The following is a 19,056-nucleotide window of genomic DNA, read 5'->3' as shown; positions in this document are numbered from 1 at the left end:
GTGTACTTGTAAGGTTGAATGACTGATGAATGGATTGTAATATGCAAAGTAATGGACTTATCTACAATTGATGACTCTTTAAATTAAGTTCTTTATAGAGGATAAAGGACATTCTTGTCCGATCATATGCATTGAAATATTGTATTTGTGTATTGTATTGCCTTTAATTATGTTAACTCACAATTGAAAAGGATAAGATGAAATACCTTGAATTGTTCTAGACAAGTTGATAGAATCCTGAGGTTTAAATGAGCAAAATTCCTTTTTGTAAATTGTTTATAACTTGTAGTGTGCTTAGTTAATGTAATAAATGTTATTTGTTTTATGTACAATCAAGTGCTTGCCTGAATTCTCTTTACTGCACCGCTCATAAAGCAAACGAATCTCAGTGGGAAATCCTCAAATAGAGATAAGAACTAAGAATTTACGTCCACCACTGTTTGAGAAAGGAATTAGAAGTTATTCAGGGACTCTACAGTGTAAGAATTAGAGTGTTGTTGTGCTTACTGACTAAATATTCTTTGATGTTATGTTAGATATGGTCTAGGCACGGAGTGGTGCAGGAGACAAACAAATTTTCTCTGTGCTGACAAGGGAATAATTAGTTGGTGAGAATCAGAAGTATGTTTCTTATTAGATTTATTCCTTGCTAAGGTCTGTTAAGTATAACAACACTAGTAAATACACTGACTGCCCAAGAACCGCATCAACCATAAATTAAGAGTGAGTAGCGAATGAATCTAAGGAACGCCGAAAAGGGTTATATCAAATAAATTTAATAGAAAAACGTTGTTTAAACATTTAAGAGATAGAAGGGAGTCACAACAGCAGTGTAGGTAGATCATCAGTAGGAATATTGGCAAACAAATTAACTACATCAAAGCCTGCTAAAATGGTGTGTCCATTCAAGGATAATAATTCTGATGCTGGAAACAAAATGCTCGGAGTTTTAACAAAAGATGGTGATTGTCCTGTCAGGCCCTTTAGTAGTTTATCAAGACCTTTGACAAGAAGGTATGCCAGAGAATCTATCACTTCTACTATTGGACGTAGAGGTGTGTCTACTTTATGGATTTGATGAGTCCAATATAGATGTGGAAGAAGAGGATGAAGATAATGGAGAGCTAGTCTCATTCCTTTGTACATTCATAGGTTGTTTTCAAATGGTTATTGGTGTGATTTTGAAACTTTTTAGTAGGGTCATGATCCATAATGGAGAGAGAGAGAGAGACAATGGTCAGTTCGTAGAAACACCACTAAATAGGAAGCATTGCATTGTCCAGAATGTTCAGATACTTCTCATAGTTTAATGTCCATGACACCACAAATGTAGGTTCAGACCCAACCACACAGGAAAAACAGGACCACATCATCACACTGTCACCTCTGAATTTCATAGGTGAGGTTACCACTCTGGTAGACGTTCACTTGGCATCCACCATATCCATCTATCTGCTTGGTAAAGAGTTTAGTGTGATTAGTCACTCCAAGCAGAGTACATATATATACATATACACTTGTGGCATTGTGTGCCCATTTAGGTTGGGTGTGTTGTCATGGCTTATGCAACCCGTGCTACAAAATTCAAGTCAGTTTGACCATATGATTGCATTTTTATCAATGTATGAAAATTTTATGAGTGCATAGCAGATCAGGGCTCATCTTAATTGGTCCAATGTAATTAATTGTAGGATAACTTTATTAATTTATCAATTAATTGTAACCAAATCTGTGCAGAGTGTTTGTTTTAAGATACTGTAAATTAGAAAACAATAATGAAGGAGATTGCTATAATTGGTTGGTATATTTGAATTACTCAAAGGTGTAAAATTTGGAAGAGGAGGACGGACTTACCTCCTTAGACTACAATACTGTTTCCCATTGTAAATATGGGCAAAAAAAGTTATAAAATTATTGTTAATTATATTAAAAACTTGACTATATTATATATAAAAACTTGCCTACCACTTGAGTTCACACTTCACACATGCAAAACAGATGAAACTCAGAAAAGAAAGGCAACAACTCATGACAAATGAAAACATTCAATTGGATTGGTTGACACAATAAACATTCACAGCTTGTAGGTGCTTTTGTTTCTGAGATCACCCTGCCTCGTCTTCTGAGTGGTTTAAAACTAGTAGAATGGTGCTATTGTTTCTGAGCTCACCTTGCCTCGTCTTCTGAGCGGTTTAAAACTAGTAGAATGCTAAGAATTTGACCCACTGCACCATCTGTACATCTTTTAAAAGGGCACAAAGCTGTATGTATTTTGAACGCACACCAGTGCTATTAACGCGAATGTGATGTAATGTTTACACTTCAAAAAATGTCCTCTTCATGAATCAATAATATATTGTGTTTACTTTTAGGAAACGCAAAGTCTGGAAACAATTAGTGGAGTCTTTAACGGGAATAAATGCAAAAATATAATATCAGTGATATTGATATTCTGTGGATGAGCACAGCACACAACGGAATATTTGCTCCTGATATACACACTGCTTGAAAAGAAGTCAACAGACATCATAGTGTGAGGAACAAACAGCCATGGTGCCTACCTTAATAAGTTATAGGACCTCTTTTTGCTGCGATGACTGCACCAATCCTACAGGGCATACTTTCTGGGAATTTTGGACCATTCTTCCTGTAGGCGTGTAATGAGGTCTTGAACTGTTGTGAGGGAGATGTCCCTTAACCTCGCTTGACACTCTTACTCATCCTATGGATGTTCAATAAGGTTGAGATCAGGGCCCTATGAAGACCAGTCAGGTGTGGTGACATTCACGTTCACAAACCATGCAGTAGCAGCAGCCTTACGACACAGTGCATTGTCTTGATGAAAGAGAAAGGTCTGTTCTGTAGAAACACCACTAAGTAGCAAGCACTGCACTGTAAAGATACCTCTTGGAGTTCAATGTTCATGGCATCACAAACAGAGGTCTGAGATCAAACCAGGAAAAACAGGACCGTACCATCACACCACCACCTCCAAATTTCATAGTTTGGGATTAACCACTTTGGTAAGAGACTTTCACTGGGCATTCACCACACCCATCCATCTGCTTGGTAGAGGGTTAAATGTGATTAGTCACTCCATAACACAGATTTTCTAGCTTCCACATCCCACTGTACACACTTTATGCACCACAGTAATGTAATCAGTAATGTGGGGCTTGTATATTGCACCTCAGTTCAAAATGTTTTTGTATTCAATGTATTGGATGTTATTATCCTTTATAGCACCCCTCTGGTCATGTTTGGTGAGTGTGGTGGGTCATTCATTGTGGGCAGTTGACTTCCTGCACTTACATCTCATTATGGTATCACTGATTGTAGTCCTGGGATGGCCCAATTTGTCAACAATTTGCAAAACAGACAGGCCTGCAACATGGTGGCATCCTATCAGGGCTCTTTCAAACTCTGTCAGTTTCCCTCTTGCAGCCATTTAAAAATATTTGATGGAAATTCTTCTTGAAGTCATTCAATGGTGTCTGATAAAGGAACATCTGGAAAGTCAACTCTTCCGTATCATTCTTCCTCAACTTTGCACCTGGCTTCACTTTGTTGATGGCATCTTTGTGATTTGGTTACATTTGGAGACCAAATTATCACAATTTCTGGATGAAAATTAAACTCTATACATTCAGTTTTTTGTTTATCAAAAGCACCTCTTCATTGGCAAATATATCTATCACTCCTCACGCCATTAGCCATCACATAATACAGGTACTGCATCAAATTCTTGAAATCTGATATCTGGTCCCAATTGCTTGTTATGCCATCGACACTTAGTTGCAGAGGTCAATGGAATCAAATCAAGACCGCACTAGTGCTATATTTACTTATAGGCTGACTAGTCTGCAGTCTAAGGCCTCAAAATCTTTAAATCTTATAATTTTTGCACTTAATTTATATTTATATAATAAATTTTAATCATCAGTTAAAACTGAGAGGCCCAAAATATAATTTTACACAATAATATCAATGTTACAATCATTTCTCTGCAATGCATGTTTTTTCTTTATTTTTATTACAAATTTGTATATATTTTTTTCTTTCTGCCATGTCACTAGAAAACACGAAGCTTGCTGTCAAGAACTAGTTAATGCACCCAATTCATTATGCTGACACCTGCTGGTGCTTAGTGGTAGCCATATAAATGAAGATTTATGCATTCCCAGTCACTCTCACATACTGCCACATCACTGTTCTACCCTCTTTTGTGGTTTCATTTATGTTTCTACTTCTAGCAACAACAACTCTTGTAATGGCGAGAACCTTTGCAAAATAAGTTTTTTGTGTGCACTTTTATAAAGTAAACTGCACAATTCTTTAATAGCATATACAATAGATTTGTTTCTTTTGAAAATAATGGTCTCATATTTATTTCTAGGCCTACCTGGCAAATCAATCTAACACTGCTCTGCACTCAAAAACTGATTTGATCATCTGTAACATGAAGCTTTATGACAATGTCAGAATCTCAATGATACCGTTATATGCCTATTTCAAAGTTTTCAGATGCAATCAATTAATTGTTAATATATATTTTTTCTTTTTTCTATTGATTTTGTAATCCAATACTGAATTGCAAAAACTAAGTAGTTTCCTCTTTGAACTCTTTGTGTTCTCCTGTTTACTGAGCTGTAACTGAGATGTGTATGAAACACATCACATAACTTATCAGTTTTTAATGTTATGTTTTATTCTTCTTCTTCCTGATGATGCCCTCAAGATTTATTCATATATACTTGACAAGAGGCTAAGAAAATTTGTGGAAGAGAAGCATGGGGAAAACAACAACATGGATTCGAGCTAAATAGACAAATAATGAAAAATATCACTACACAATTTTGTATATCTAGAAAAGGCATATGACAATGTGCCAAAAATAAGATGTTCACAACACTACAATTATATGGGGGCTAGTGGAACACAATGTTCCACAGAGCAGAACATTATCTACAGTTAAATTAGCCAGCTGTTAGAATTGAATGAAGTATACAGAATGATGGTTTAATTTAAAATCAGGTGTAAGATAGGGTACACCACACTATCTCTCTACTTTTATTCATCTTCTTTTGGATCACAATTATGAAAGAAAGTGACATCAAACCCGATATCAAAAATTAGACATATTCTACTCAGTCACACATGATACACCTAAATAAATCCAATACAAGTCTTAATGATTCTTTAACTCATTTGAATAACTGCTATAACAAATTCTGTATGAAAATCAGCAATTAAAGGCAAACTATGAAAATGGGAGAACATGGAAAATATCAACTGTATTATTCTTGAAGTAGAATCTACAAAACAAGTAAAATATTTTAGTTATCTGCATACAAACAACAGAATGGCAATTATGGAAACAGGCAACAGAATTAGCAAAGACAGTATGATGGGAAGGCAAATGAATCCATCAATATGCAATGAGAGAGAGAGAGAGAGAGAACAGAGCCAAAACATTGAATTAACATTAAACAAAAAATTGTTCCAGCCAATTTCAATGTATAGATATGCTAAGTTAGGTTTAAAAACAAAACGGTCGTTCCAAGACTATAGACCACAGATACAAGTTTTGAAACAAAAAGTAGGAGAGTGAACAGGTACATCAATGGCAGAATAATGTTAAAAAAGAAGACATTAGAAAGGAACCTAAAATTATTAGCATTCAAGAATGTGCAAACAGAGTCAAACTAAAGTGGTATGGTCGCTAAACAGAATAAGTGTTTGATGCTAGGATGGTAGGAAAAAGATTCAGAGGAGGAACTAAACTAGGGGAATCGATAAAGTTAGAAGTGCCTAAAATGTAAGATCTGACTATATTGGAATCCTGATAATTAACAGGGAATTAGAATTAGCAAAACAACTAAAAACATTAATATGGCTGTGATAACAGAAACAAGAAAGAAATTAAGGGGAACAAAAGATACAGATGGTTATACTAAGCTATATATAGTGGAATGGCCATTTTAATTGATAATAAATGGAAAAATAGAATACGAAAGCATAATTTAGTAAATGATCAAATTATCAACAGTTAAATTAAAAACAAATAGAGGCTATTCATATCATAGGAGTATATGCCCCTGAAGAATGCAGGAGAGGATTCTGAACAATTTTATGAGGAACTACAAAAACAGTTAAATAAATGTAATAAAAAATTATTATATATTAATAGCAGGAGATCTTAATGCCAGAGTTGGAAATAATCCAATCCCAAATGTCTTAGGAAAATATGGGGAAAGTTGCATGAATAATAATGCCCAAGAATTATGAGACTTCTAAACTTTCAATAATTTTATAATAATCAATACTTTTTTTCAAAAAAAGAATATAAATAAATATACTTGGAATGGCAGAGGAACAAGATCTATAATTGATTATATCATTATTAATCAGAAACTAGCTCCACGTGTGAGAAATGTGCATGTTTACAGAGGAAGTAAAATTTTTTCAGATCATTATTTAGTAGTCTCGAAAACAGAAAAACTAGTCAATGGAGAAAATGAAATAAATATGAAAAAAAAAAAACAAGAAATAGAACAAGTAAACAAAGTATATCTATTAAAAGAAGAAAGCATTAGAATGCTGTATCAATCACGATTAACAGATTACCTAAAAGAAGCCGAAATCAGTGAAGATATAGAAGAAGAATAGAAAGCTTTAATAAACATAACCATAAAGCAGCATCTGAAGTACTTGGAAAGAAAAATAAAATAATAAAAAGAAGAACATTAAAAATCTGGAACACAGATATAGAAAATGCAATAAAAGAAAAACAAATGGCATACAAATCACTCCTTCAAAAATATAGAAAGGAAAAGAAGAAATATAGCTAAAACCATAGTATAGAAAGATCACCAAGATGACTGGGACATATTTATTAATAAAATGGAAAATGACATACATGGAAGGCAAGTATAGCCTACAAAATAATAAGGAAATTAAACAACAAAGAAAGAGATACAGCACCAATCAACATAACACAAGAGAAACAATGGATTGAACATTATAAGAATTTATGATATGAAGCAAATTTAAAAACAGAAAATAATAATGAAGAAATCAGTACTGATATAGAACTAATAAAATTGGAAAAACTCAAAGAAGAAATAAAGGGATAAAAAAATAGAAAATCGACTGGATTATATGGCATAAATACAGAGCTTTGAAAATATGGTGGAAAATATTTCCATCGTAGATTCTTAAAATTAATAAATAACTGTTGGAAGAAATGCGAGGTTCCATCAGATTGGTTAAAAGCTAAGGTTATATCTATATTTAAGAAAGGAGACAGTGATGATTGTGAAAATTACAAAGGAATAAGTTTATTAAATACAGGTTACAAAATTAACAGTAAAATCCTGAATAAAAGACTTAGAAATATTGCAAACAGTCTACTCTCCAAAGAACAAAATGATGTCAGACATGGAAGATCATGTATAGACAATATTTGTGTTAAAACAAATTATTGAAAAAAAACACTAGAATTTAATTTAGAGACTCATATTGCCTTTATAGATTATAAGAAAGATTTTGATAAAATATGCAGAGAAAAACTGGAATATAATCAAAAAACAAGGATGTCCATTACATTTGGTACAAGTTATACAAAGCTTATATAAAGATGCCAAAATACAGTTACAGTTAGGTAATAAATTAACAGAAGAGAGTGAAACAAATCAGGGAGTCGGACAGGGATGTAGCTTATCTCCAACTCCATTCAGTATATATATATATATATATATATTGATCAGATTATTAAAATATGGAAAACAACAATAAAACAAGGTATCTATCGAGTTAACCAGAACTGTTATCAATACAATGCTATATGCAGATGATCAGATTATATTACAAGACAATGAAGATGATCTTCAAAAATCAATTTATGAACTAAACAAAATAAACCAACAATACAATTTAAAAAGGTGCACCCATTTAGTTACTTAAATATAAAGAGCCAATAGGCTTCATTTCGGCGCTATAAACATTATTTAAATTAAATCCCACATTGTTTTAAAACCGAATAAGAAACTCAAAGATTGGAATCAGAGCGTTTCATGCCAAATATAGTATAATAAACTATAAAAGTATTGGTGATTACCAGCGTGAGCTAATGCAAGTAGTCCTAGTACGTAGTACAAACTCGGGCAATTCGCAGCAAAGGTGGTAAAGTTCTGATCGCTATTCTTGGTATTTTCCATAATGTAAAAACACATTTCCTAGGAAATGTATGCTGTTATTACATTATGGTGGGAGGTCACTACCCAGACTGGTTTCAGCCTTTATTGAGGCTTCATCAATGAGTAGCTAGACCAAATTAATACTAAAGGGTATAGCGAAAAGAACTTATATACTCTGCTATACGAGTTGTCAAAAAGGTGTACCCATTAAGTTACTTAAATATAAAGAGCCAGTAGGCTTCATTTCGGTGGTCTAGCTACTCACTGAGGAAGCCTCAATAAAGGCTGATACCGGTCTGGGTAGTGACCTCCCATCATAATGTAATAACAGCATACATTTCCTAGGAAATGTGTTTTTACATTATGGAAAATACCAAGAATAGCGATCAAAACTTCACCACCTTTGCTGCGAGTTGCCCGAGTTTGTACTACGACTATTTGCATTAGCTCACGCTAGTAATCGCCGATACTTTATAGTTTATTATACTATATTTGGCATGAAACTCTCTGATTCCAATCTTTGAGTTTCTTATTCGGTTTTAAAACAATGTGGGATTTAAAATCTCCTTAATTTAAACAATTTAAAAAGTTCACGAAAGAAAACAAGTCATGGCATTTAAAGGTCGAGATCAAGTTAGATCAAAAATAGTTATAGAAAATAAAATAATAGAACAGATAACAGAGTTTAATTATTTAAATTGCATAATAACATATCTAAAAGATAAAGATATGATGAAAAATAAAGAAATTTCAGAAAATCTGTGGAACAATTAAAAGGACACTGAATAAAAAAAACAAGATGAGAAACTCAACTATAATTTTATAAAGTAATGGGCACCCTGACCCTACTACATGGTTCAGAAACATGGACTGTTAAAAAGAAAGATGAAAGTAGCTGCAGAGATGAGATTTTTAAGAGCAATTAAAGGATACACAAAATTGGACCATATAAGAAATAAAGACATCAGAAAAAAAATACCGTATATTATCGCATATAATGCGATCCACGTATAATGCGAACTAGAAATTTTGTTTGAAAACTAGCCCTAAAATGACATGTCCAATATAATGCGATCTGTTAATCTTTCCATAACATTATAAATAATACAATACGAATTACCGAAAGAAATATTTATTTTAAAACAAAATGTCAAAATCCTTTAAATTCTTCATCTTTTGAGTTGTCAAACATTTCATTTATAAATTCATCTGTAGGGATTGCGTCATCAGTGTAGCAGTTGTCATCGTCTTCATGCTTTCCAATTTGTTGTGCATCATCCTCGCTTTCGTATATGATGTGATCTTCGGATCCATCCATTGAATTACTTATTCCACATTTAAGAAATGAGCGTTGAATCATTTCAGATAGTATCGAATCCCATGCCTCTTTAACCCAGCTGGTGAATAGGATGATCTCAGGCTTCTGAAAATTCCCACTCTTTGTCATCTTCACCAAACCAGATGACATCCATTCTCTCCATTTTTCACGTAAGTGATCTTTAAATGGCTTATTCAAGCTGACATCAAGCGGCTGCAAAACGGACGTTAGACCACCCGGTACGACTGCTAGGTCTGTACGTAGCTCATGTGCTTTCTCTTAGCTTGCCTCTGTTAAATGCGCCCGGAACATATCCCAGACTAGCATGCTTTGTTGATGTAACAAGCTACCTGGATGTTTGTTCCACACCTGATCCAGCCACAATTGTACACCTTCTTCATCCATCCAACCTTTCTGATTGGCGCGAACAATTACACCTGGTGGAAATTTCATATGCTTCGGAATTTTCTTCCTTTTAAATATCACCGTTGGCTTTAATTTGGTTCCATCTGCCATGCATGCAAGAACAACGATAAAATGCGTTTTTTCATGTCCCGTTGTTTTTATGAAGACACCCTTTTCACCAACTGAGTTTACTGTTCGATTCCCAGGCATAATCAAAGTACACGGGCGTCTCATCCATATTGCCAATTTGGGAAAGTTCATATCCGTGACACTTCTGTAATTTTATGATAAATTTATGGAAGGACTGCACTTTTTCTTCAAGCTGCTTTGGTAACTTCTGCGCAATTATTGTTCGGTGTCGTAATGTTAATGCTTTGCATTCCATAAATCTGTTGCACCACCCAGACGAAGCAAGAAAAGATGAAATACGTGGCGTGTCCTTGAATTTACCATTCTTGAGTTGTAGTGCTCGAAAACAAATTTCATTTCTTGTTACTATAATGCCATCTTGTCATTGCGTCAAAATCCATTCATTTAGCTCTTCTTCGAGTTCTGGAAAGGATGCTACATCTCCACGATGGGCACGTTTCATTTTGGGGATTTTTTCAAGGCTGTCTTTTTGCTTACGCCAAAGTCTAATATTACTCTCTGCTACACCAAATTCTCTCATAGTAACACTGTTATTATGTTCTTCTGCAAACTGCACGACACGCAATTTAAATCCTGCTTCAAAAGATGAACGTTTCCGTTTCTGTTAGCTCATTTTCAGGCTAGGTTTGTTTAATGAATAATATTTAAAATGAACTGTGGTTAAACCGATATACCTAACTGTGCTCTATCTATCTCACTGTGCTCTATCATTCGGCGATGGACGCTCGGTCGCCGAATGCGAGTGGGTCAAGTAGATTTGGTTGCATAGGCATTAGGTAGTATATATTGTGTGTGCAAATCTAATAAGATGTTATATTTTTTAGGATCTGCATATAATGCGAACCCCTAACTTTAAGTAGTATTTTTTACCATAAATTTTTCACATTATACGCGATAATATACGGTAGATATTTATATCATAAATGAAAAGATCAAGGGATATATAGAGAGAAATGGAAAGAGCATCTATTTAGGATGAAAAGATATCGGTCACCAAAAGAGGTGGATAGATATTGACGAAAGAGGAGAGAGAGAGAAGGAAGAACAGCTGCAAGAAGGAAAGAGCAGTGAAGATGGAACAGGCAAATGCCTAATCCCTGAAGAGAAGAAGAAAATTAACAGACTAATATGGAGTAAAAAGCCAGCAATCAAGTAATCCTAATCATTTAGAATTACCATAGTATCCTGTAAACCCCATTGAGGATACATATCAGGAATTTGATGGTGACATATTATACAGTACAGCTAATGTAAAACTTTTATTCTTTCAAATTTGAGCATTTTTAGAAAATATTATTTACTTCAGCTGTTTCAAAAATTTTATATCATTAATGGCTTTTTCTGTCTGGCTTGCTTACCTCTTGGATATTTGATATTAATGTTCTGTTACTGCTTATTTCATTTAATAATAATAATAATAATTATTATTATTACATAAGACCTCCAGGGAGTCCAAAGACTCATCGAGGGAGAATACCTGCTCTACAACTGTCTGTCTCCACCAGCCGCAACTACCTTCATCATCTACACCAATGCCACCTACCGCCGACCACCACTAGTATTTTCACAAACAAACATCAATTCCCACAGCGGGATTCGAACCCGCAACCTTTTGGCTGGAGAGAGGATACGCTAACCACTTGGCCAACCAGGCTGGCTTTCAAAATTTAATCTTTCAAAAATATCCTTACCATTAGTTTTTATGCCACCTTTTCATCTTTTATTCCTTTTACAGTACTTTTCTACAATTCATAACTTTTTCTATAGCATCAAGAATATTTCAAAATCTTCATGAAATTTATTTTCTATATTCTTCATACTCTTCCTGTGACACTTGTTTAGTACTTTTTAACTTATATTGATATTTTTGGATAACAGAGAGTTTGTTTAGCAGTAGCTGTTTTTTGCATACCAGATTTAAAATTCCACTTGATATGTCAGATGAACAGCCATACTATTAGAATTTTATTTTTTTAATGTGAATCCCAACTATTATATTATTACATAACACCTTCAGGGAGTCCGAAGACTCATCGAGGAAGGGCATCTACTCTACAACTGTCTCCACCACTCAGTCTACCAACTGCAAACCACACCTACACTAATGCCATCTATCACCCACCACCACTAGTATTTTTCACAGACCATCACAAAAATTCAAGCCCAAAAGGCTGCAGGATTCGAACCTGCAGCCTTTTGGCTGGAGAGTCAAACTACACTGCATATGGACTGATAATCTGGGGACCCCTACTCTAGAGACCAAACATGATACTTTTCAAGCTACTGAAGGCATCCAAATAAGTAGGGTGCGGTCTTGAACAAAGCTTCCTAATTGGATTTCAGATATTAGTCACTCGGCCAACCAGGCTAGCTAAATGTATGCAATTTTCACCTAACTTCACTAAGCTGGAGTGTAATTAACATTATTCTAGATCTCCAATTCAATTCTTTCCAAACTCCTTTTATAGTTGATTTTTTTTTGCAAGATACTTTGGATGGCTTTCACAAGTCTAACTGAGGTAAATTAAATATGCTATAAATAATGAAATGATCCGGTGACTCACAGGCACTAGTAATGAGATGTTAGGGGATAAGAAAACAATACTGATTTCAGAACTGAGTGTAACATGAGAAAGCAAACTTATTACTTAAATACTGATGATAACCCAGGCTTGGGAATAATTGACCAATTGCACAATCTTTTTTTAAACTAATGGGCTATCATCAGTGTATTAGCATAATTGTAAAATGAAGTGAGAACCAAAGCCTTTGTTCAGATCAATTTTAACATTCATCATATCAGCAAGAACAATCATTATTTAGAATGTTGAATTTTAAATCAAAGGCATCATCCATCCTAGAGCAATTTTTGCTAGTATACTGCAAAAATTAATTCTCTGTTTTCATCTGTCAACAAAGAACTACTAGTGCTAAAGCAGTTTAAAAATTACTATTCCATCATAATGGAATTCCCCAAAAAACCTGACTGGTTGCTAGAATACTAGAATAATGTCTAACTAGAATAGTGGTACCAGTGATAAAAACAATGGATGTGAGTAATGTGATATATATATATATATATATATATATATATATATATATAGGTGATAATTAGTACAAGACACAGAAAAGCAAGGACTGACTACATATTGTTATATGATTATATAATTTAAACTATTATTTAATACCTGAAGTGTTCAATATAAATCTTATGGGTTATATATTAATTCAATGCAAATAACTGTTATAAAATCATCAAATTTTTAACTTTAAATGTATAATGAATCATAATTACATTAAATATATCCAATGGATATAAGATTTTAAAATTTTGTCTTACTTGGCCTCACGAGGATTCACATGTATATAATTCTCCTGTACAAACAGAGGTGCAATGGAATAATCATGGAAGAAGAGATCTGATTTATCATGTATAGTCATTTTTCTTGCTTCTTCACCAACAGAAAATACTTTGCTTAACACTTCAAATGGACCCTATTTATAAACACAAATTATTGCAAATCTTAAAATTCAAGAATACCATTTACAGAAGAGTACTGGGCAATAAAGCATGTTAATAAAAATATTATAATATAACCATACTATCTGTGTGCAAAATAATTAACCCCTGACAAACTATTTCACAACTGAACATAACTCACCAGAAACAAATGCAAATTTCAATTTCATTTTAAATATTTTTGTGCTGTATCTCATCATTATTGCTGTACTTGCATAATTAAAATCTCATAACATAGTGAACTGTTAACTTACCCATAAATATTAGTTATTAAATTAATTTTCATGTCACAAACTTAAGCTGGCATTATCTTGATCTTGTAGAAAGTTTTACCATGGTGTTACAAAGCATATTATACTTGACAAGAAATTAATACATAGCTTTAATACACAAACAGGTTGTGTTTGAAGTATCTTCAAAAGTTGTATATAGAGGTGGCTAACTTCACATCAACTGCCTCAATATCTCATAATGAAAAACATTATGTGAAGGGTCACTAGGCAAAGGTCGAGAAAGATATCAAAGTGAAATCAATGCAGAAACCATATAATCTTTATATACAAGCAGTAAAATGATGATAATACCACCATATTCTGGATAAAAGACAGTTGTAGAGAGTCTTACTCTGAGTTTCAAAATATATTATATTAACAATTCTCGTTTTAATCCTTTACTTAAGCATAAGTAAACAAAGTTTACATGTTAAGTATCTTCACGACTAGTCTACTTGTACAGAGGGGCTATTGAATTCACATCAACAGCCTGAATATCCTGCAATGCAAAAACATTATAGGAAGGGCTACTGGCTGACTGGTTTTGACTTTTGAGTTGAAAAAGTGAAGGGATCATCATAGGTCAAGAGTAGTACAAGGATGTAAGAGAGCCTAACAATATTAGGAGAAAGAAAAGACAAATCGATAGCAGAGAGAGATATAAAAAGGCCCCAGATCCTTTATATCATCATGTAGCCATTTTCACTAGTCACATGCAACCGGCCGACCAAATGGAACTAAAATCCAGAGATGACTAGCACCTTCTAGTTAGCCTTTTCTAAATTAACCACCTTTAGGTGGCCTTTACTGCTTGAGATTGCTTGCCATTCATCCCTGCAGTTGACCAAAAGACCATAGTGCATTAAGAGGATGAAAGAGTGTGAAAAACCTGTCATAATAAGAAAAGATAGAATTTTATCTCCCTTGATGAATACTGCATAACATGGGTGGTCTGCACTATCTCCCCATAGATTTCATATATCTTCTAAAATGCTTCTTTCTAAACATAAAAATTGTTGGGCTGAACAATACAATTTCTATGTTATAAGGTTGCAAAACACTTGTATGTTATATTGCTTGTATTTCAAAGCCCCCATTTCCCCCCCCCCTCACTTTCTATAAATGATATTTTACCTCATTTACCATAAATATCAAAATTCTTTTCCTATTACTGACAAGTGGAAGTGGGGTATTGTAAAAGAATTTGTAATGCTGTACGTGATAGAATACTAAACACACTGCATTCTGTTACAAATAAGCAATGCAAGAAGGCAGTTGTAGAATTCATGTTCTGCTGTTTCCAATCTGCAACAGATATATCATAGAGTGAATCACCAATGTTAAAAAAAAAAAAGGTACTTCCACTTGATAGCATTTGTGCTACATTTGAATAATACTATAACACTAATGCTTTATCCCTGATTTCCAAGTCTGACTGCAACTAAATATTTCCCCTTGTCATACAGCATGAATGAGTAAATCTTAATAGCTGCTACTATCTCTTAAAATCTTAGCCATTTGTGTTTTCTCTTCACATCTTGAAATTGCAGTTCCTAAAGTTCTGACCCTTGGAAGAATTGGTACCATTATCTCAACAAAAACCCTCTGCATTTTGTTATAAGAAAAATCTTTTAGTAATAACATTCAAATTCAGTAATAACATTTAAAAAAAAAAATTGATATAAAAACAAATACACATCACACAGCAAATGCTATAGCAGAGCTACTGTAAAATTAGCCTGTGATGCAGCCAAAAGTAATCCTGTAATGTAGATATCATCTGCCCTGCCAGCAAACCCATAAATATCAAAATGAATGCTTGTTTGAATTACCACTAGCACCAGAAAAATAAAATTAAAATATCAACATTAAAAATAAAAGGGAAAGTATTTATCATGCTGAAATTTTGAGGTGAAAAAGTAAAGGGGTATTCATCATCATGGGCCTAGCGTAGTTAGCATAGGGGTGCAGGAGAGCCTGATAGCATTAGGAGAAAAAAAAAGAAGAAAAAAAAGACAGATGTATAGTATGAGAGAGAGAAAAAAAGGTCTCAGCTTTTTGATATCATCGTGTAGCCAAAGCTATCATTTTTTTCTTTTTCACAGTCTCATGCAGCTGAACAACAAAAGATCAATTGAAACTAAAGTGCAAAGATGACCCAGGTGGTTAGACTTATCTGAGTTAACTCAGATAAGTCTAACCACCAAGTCTAACTCGAGTTGCCGTTCTCTGCCTGGGATTGCTCTCCAGTCATCCCTGCAAATGACCAAGACCAAAGTGAACAACAAGGATGGAACCATTTAAAAACCTCTCATAGTAAAAATAGACAGAATTTTATCTCCTCCTGGTGAATATTGCCTAATGTGGATGGTCTACACCATCTAGTCAGCATGGTATATTATGTGCTCAAATTGGGCACCTTGTCTTTCAAGACAGGTTTCATAGTGCATTCAAAGGTCATCTTGCAGAACAAGGGTTAGGACATCTGCTGGACACACCATGTAATTTTACCCCTTAATTCATCAAGGTTTGATGGCAGGTCATATGGTGGAATACCTATTCCTTCAACATATCTCAAATGAAGGCATCAACTGATGTGAGATCAGGAGAACATGAATGGCATGGGAATTCTGTGAACCTAGATATGAGCCTCCCAGGGAAGTATTCTGATAAATAGGCTCTAGAACTACGTGATGTCCGACAGGTTGCTCCATCCTGTTGGAATACCTGTGCACAAAATGGAATGTTTTTTGCATAACACATCCTGCAAATTCTGGGTGAATGGAACCAACACATTCTTGATGTAGCATTTGCTATTCAAGGTGGTCACAGTTACACCACCCTCTTCAATACAGTAGGGCCCGATTATGCCATGGCCGGAAACTGCAACCATGTGGTGACTTTCCCGTTGTGAAGAAGTTTCTCTTCGACAAATTCAGGTCTTGAGTAATCAAGAGACCTGTAGGTTCATCTGTTTACATGACTGCTTAGATGGAAATGTGCTTTGTCAAAGAACCAGCATGGATCTTCATATATATTGGTCAGCACATGTGCACAGTATTCCGGCTGTGCAGTGCAATCTGCTGCTGTTAAACACTGATCTACCTGAATGATGTATGAAAAGGCACCCAGCTCCTTAAGGATTCTCTGTAAGTGACTGCCTCAGTATCTCAAGTTTTACTGCTGTTTGGTGTGGACTGCATTTTGGAGACTAACACTTGCTCTTGATTAAGGCAATGATGACATTATTGCTTGAGAGCATGCTTATAGAAATGATGAACAAACTGCTCACAAACAAGTTGTAGGCTTGGACCATTTGTTCTACCAACTCCGTATGAACAAAAATAATTCTCAACAATAAATCTTTTCTTCCAACGTCAATACCATTGATACAGCTAAATGTAATGGCGCAGACTCTACTCTTCTATTAATGTGCATGCAGTCAAACGACATATCTCATAGCACATGTATTGGAGTAGGTGTCAAAGTTCTGTACTGTTTTTTTTTTTTTTGCACCATACTATACAAGCACACTAGTCATAAAGATACTTCATGCAAAAGCTTTATGCTGTTTGTGCTTGGAAAAGGGTTGAAACAGTAATATAATTTCTTGTCAAGTATAATATAGGCATTACCTTGTCAAAGAAATGTTGCACTAATAAAGTTATATAATACAGGATTCACAGAACAGAAAATGTACCTGTGCATTATGCGCTGTTGTCACTCACAGTAATGATCCCTTATGGAGAATTTTTTTTTTTGAGCTGGTAATTTGTACAGAGCCGTACACTAAATCATATTTAAAACTAAAGCTTTCAAGCAAAGTGTCCTTGTTTTAAAATTTCAATATGAGAAGCAATTGTTTTTGCCACTGTATCAAATGGTTCTTTTATTATAAAACATATTGTGAGAGTTCAGATTCAGGTGGACAATTCCTGACAAACCTTTTGTGTTCTTGTTTATCGGATAACAGTTATTTTGTCTTTTTGTTTAAAATACTGAATTGTGCTAGAAGGGGATGCTGTACATTTGAGAATGAAGCAAGTCAAAATTCTCTTACACTTTTCTGATAATGGAAAAGTTTATGAGTTACAACAATTTGTTTTTAGTACCTTTGACTTAACTGAAGAATATACTTATAATTAATAAAGAGGAGACCATGAAATGATTCAATTCAGCTATTGGACATGATAATTATTAAAGAAAAGAATAATAAATACTCATCATTATGTCTACTTGGTGGACACTGTTTATCTTTAAATATATAGTTTTCAGAGACAGAATTTATGGAAATATTCCCTACTAACTATAAACCTTCAGAATAAGCTAGCTGTTTTTGAACCTTGAATTGACTACTATAGTTTCTACACCAAATGCATTAGATATAATGACTAAGCCAGTGATACCTGGAATGGAGGAAAAGGGAAAATGTATTTTCTTGCCTAATGCTGAAATAGCAACTTAAAGAAATCATCTGTTCTCATGAGATGAGTGAAGAACAGTCTCATAAAAAAAATTCAGTTTACAATATGCCATTGCACACTGACACAATACTCCTGAAACTGCTCTGTTACATGAACTCTACAGAAGCTGGATGAAGGGATCAGAACCAAATGACTGAGCCTCAACAGCTAGCATATAACTGCTAACACTAGAACCACACTCCTATTTTCTGATAAAGATTTTAGATACTCACTAAGCAGGAACTGCACTGCTGACTTGAAACTCATGGGCCACAAAACCCAAGCTTAAGTGCACTCTTTACCAAAATAAGTGCCACTGAAGTCAAGACCTAAAACTGTGACTGCTGCTATTCATTTATCTTACTTCCGTGCTACAGTGTTGCACTTAGACATAACCAACTTCTCCAAAATGTCAGATATATCCTCATCCCATTCTCTCTACTCTGCATCTAACTCTTTCATTTTACGGTTTATACATGCATCATATCTTCTGTTTGCTAACACTGAATCTAATTAGGTGATTGTGATAAGTATTCTATTCTTAAGCTATTGATTTCACATTACAGAAGATGATTCCTCTATTTTCATACCACTTATTTTCCATGACTCATGGGAGGAAGAGGGGAAACAATACAGAGTTGTTTGAAGAAACAGCATGCAGCATTGGTAGGTGCTCACAGCATTATATTAGGGTTTTTCAATTGTGCATATTTGATTCCTTGATGCCAGC

The 19,056-nt window shown here is 34.3% G+C and overlaps 1 protein-coding gene across 2 annotated transcripts in view; it reads right to left on the bottom strand.

Moving 5' to 3' along the window:
* Gnf1 (germ line transcription factor 1) overlaps positions 1 to 19,056 on the bottom strand; it is a 406,700-nt gene that overhangs the window by 104,929 nt on the left and 282,715 nt on the right. For both annotated transcript variants that reach the window (XM_090411514.1, XM_090411513.1), the window contains one exon: positions 13,412 to 13,566. In XM_090411514.1, the coding sequence (XP_090267640.1) occupies positions 13,412 to 13,566 (155 nt within the window). The remainder of the gene's footprint in view (positions 1 to 13,411; positions 13,567 to 19,056) is intronic.

The sequence above is a fragment of the Typopeltis vanoorti genome, chromosome 21, assembly GCF_054136105.1.
Source record: "Typopeltis vanoorti isolate ZY-2024b chromosome 21, IOZ_Tvanoo_1.0, whole genome shotgun sequence".
NCBI lineage: Eukaryota > Metazoa > Arthropoda > Arachnida > Uropygi > Thelyphonidae > Typopeltis > Typopeltis vanoorti.
The sequence above is the reverse complement of the archived record's forward strand: the minus strand, read 5'-3'. Positions and strand labels throughout refer to the sequence as shown.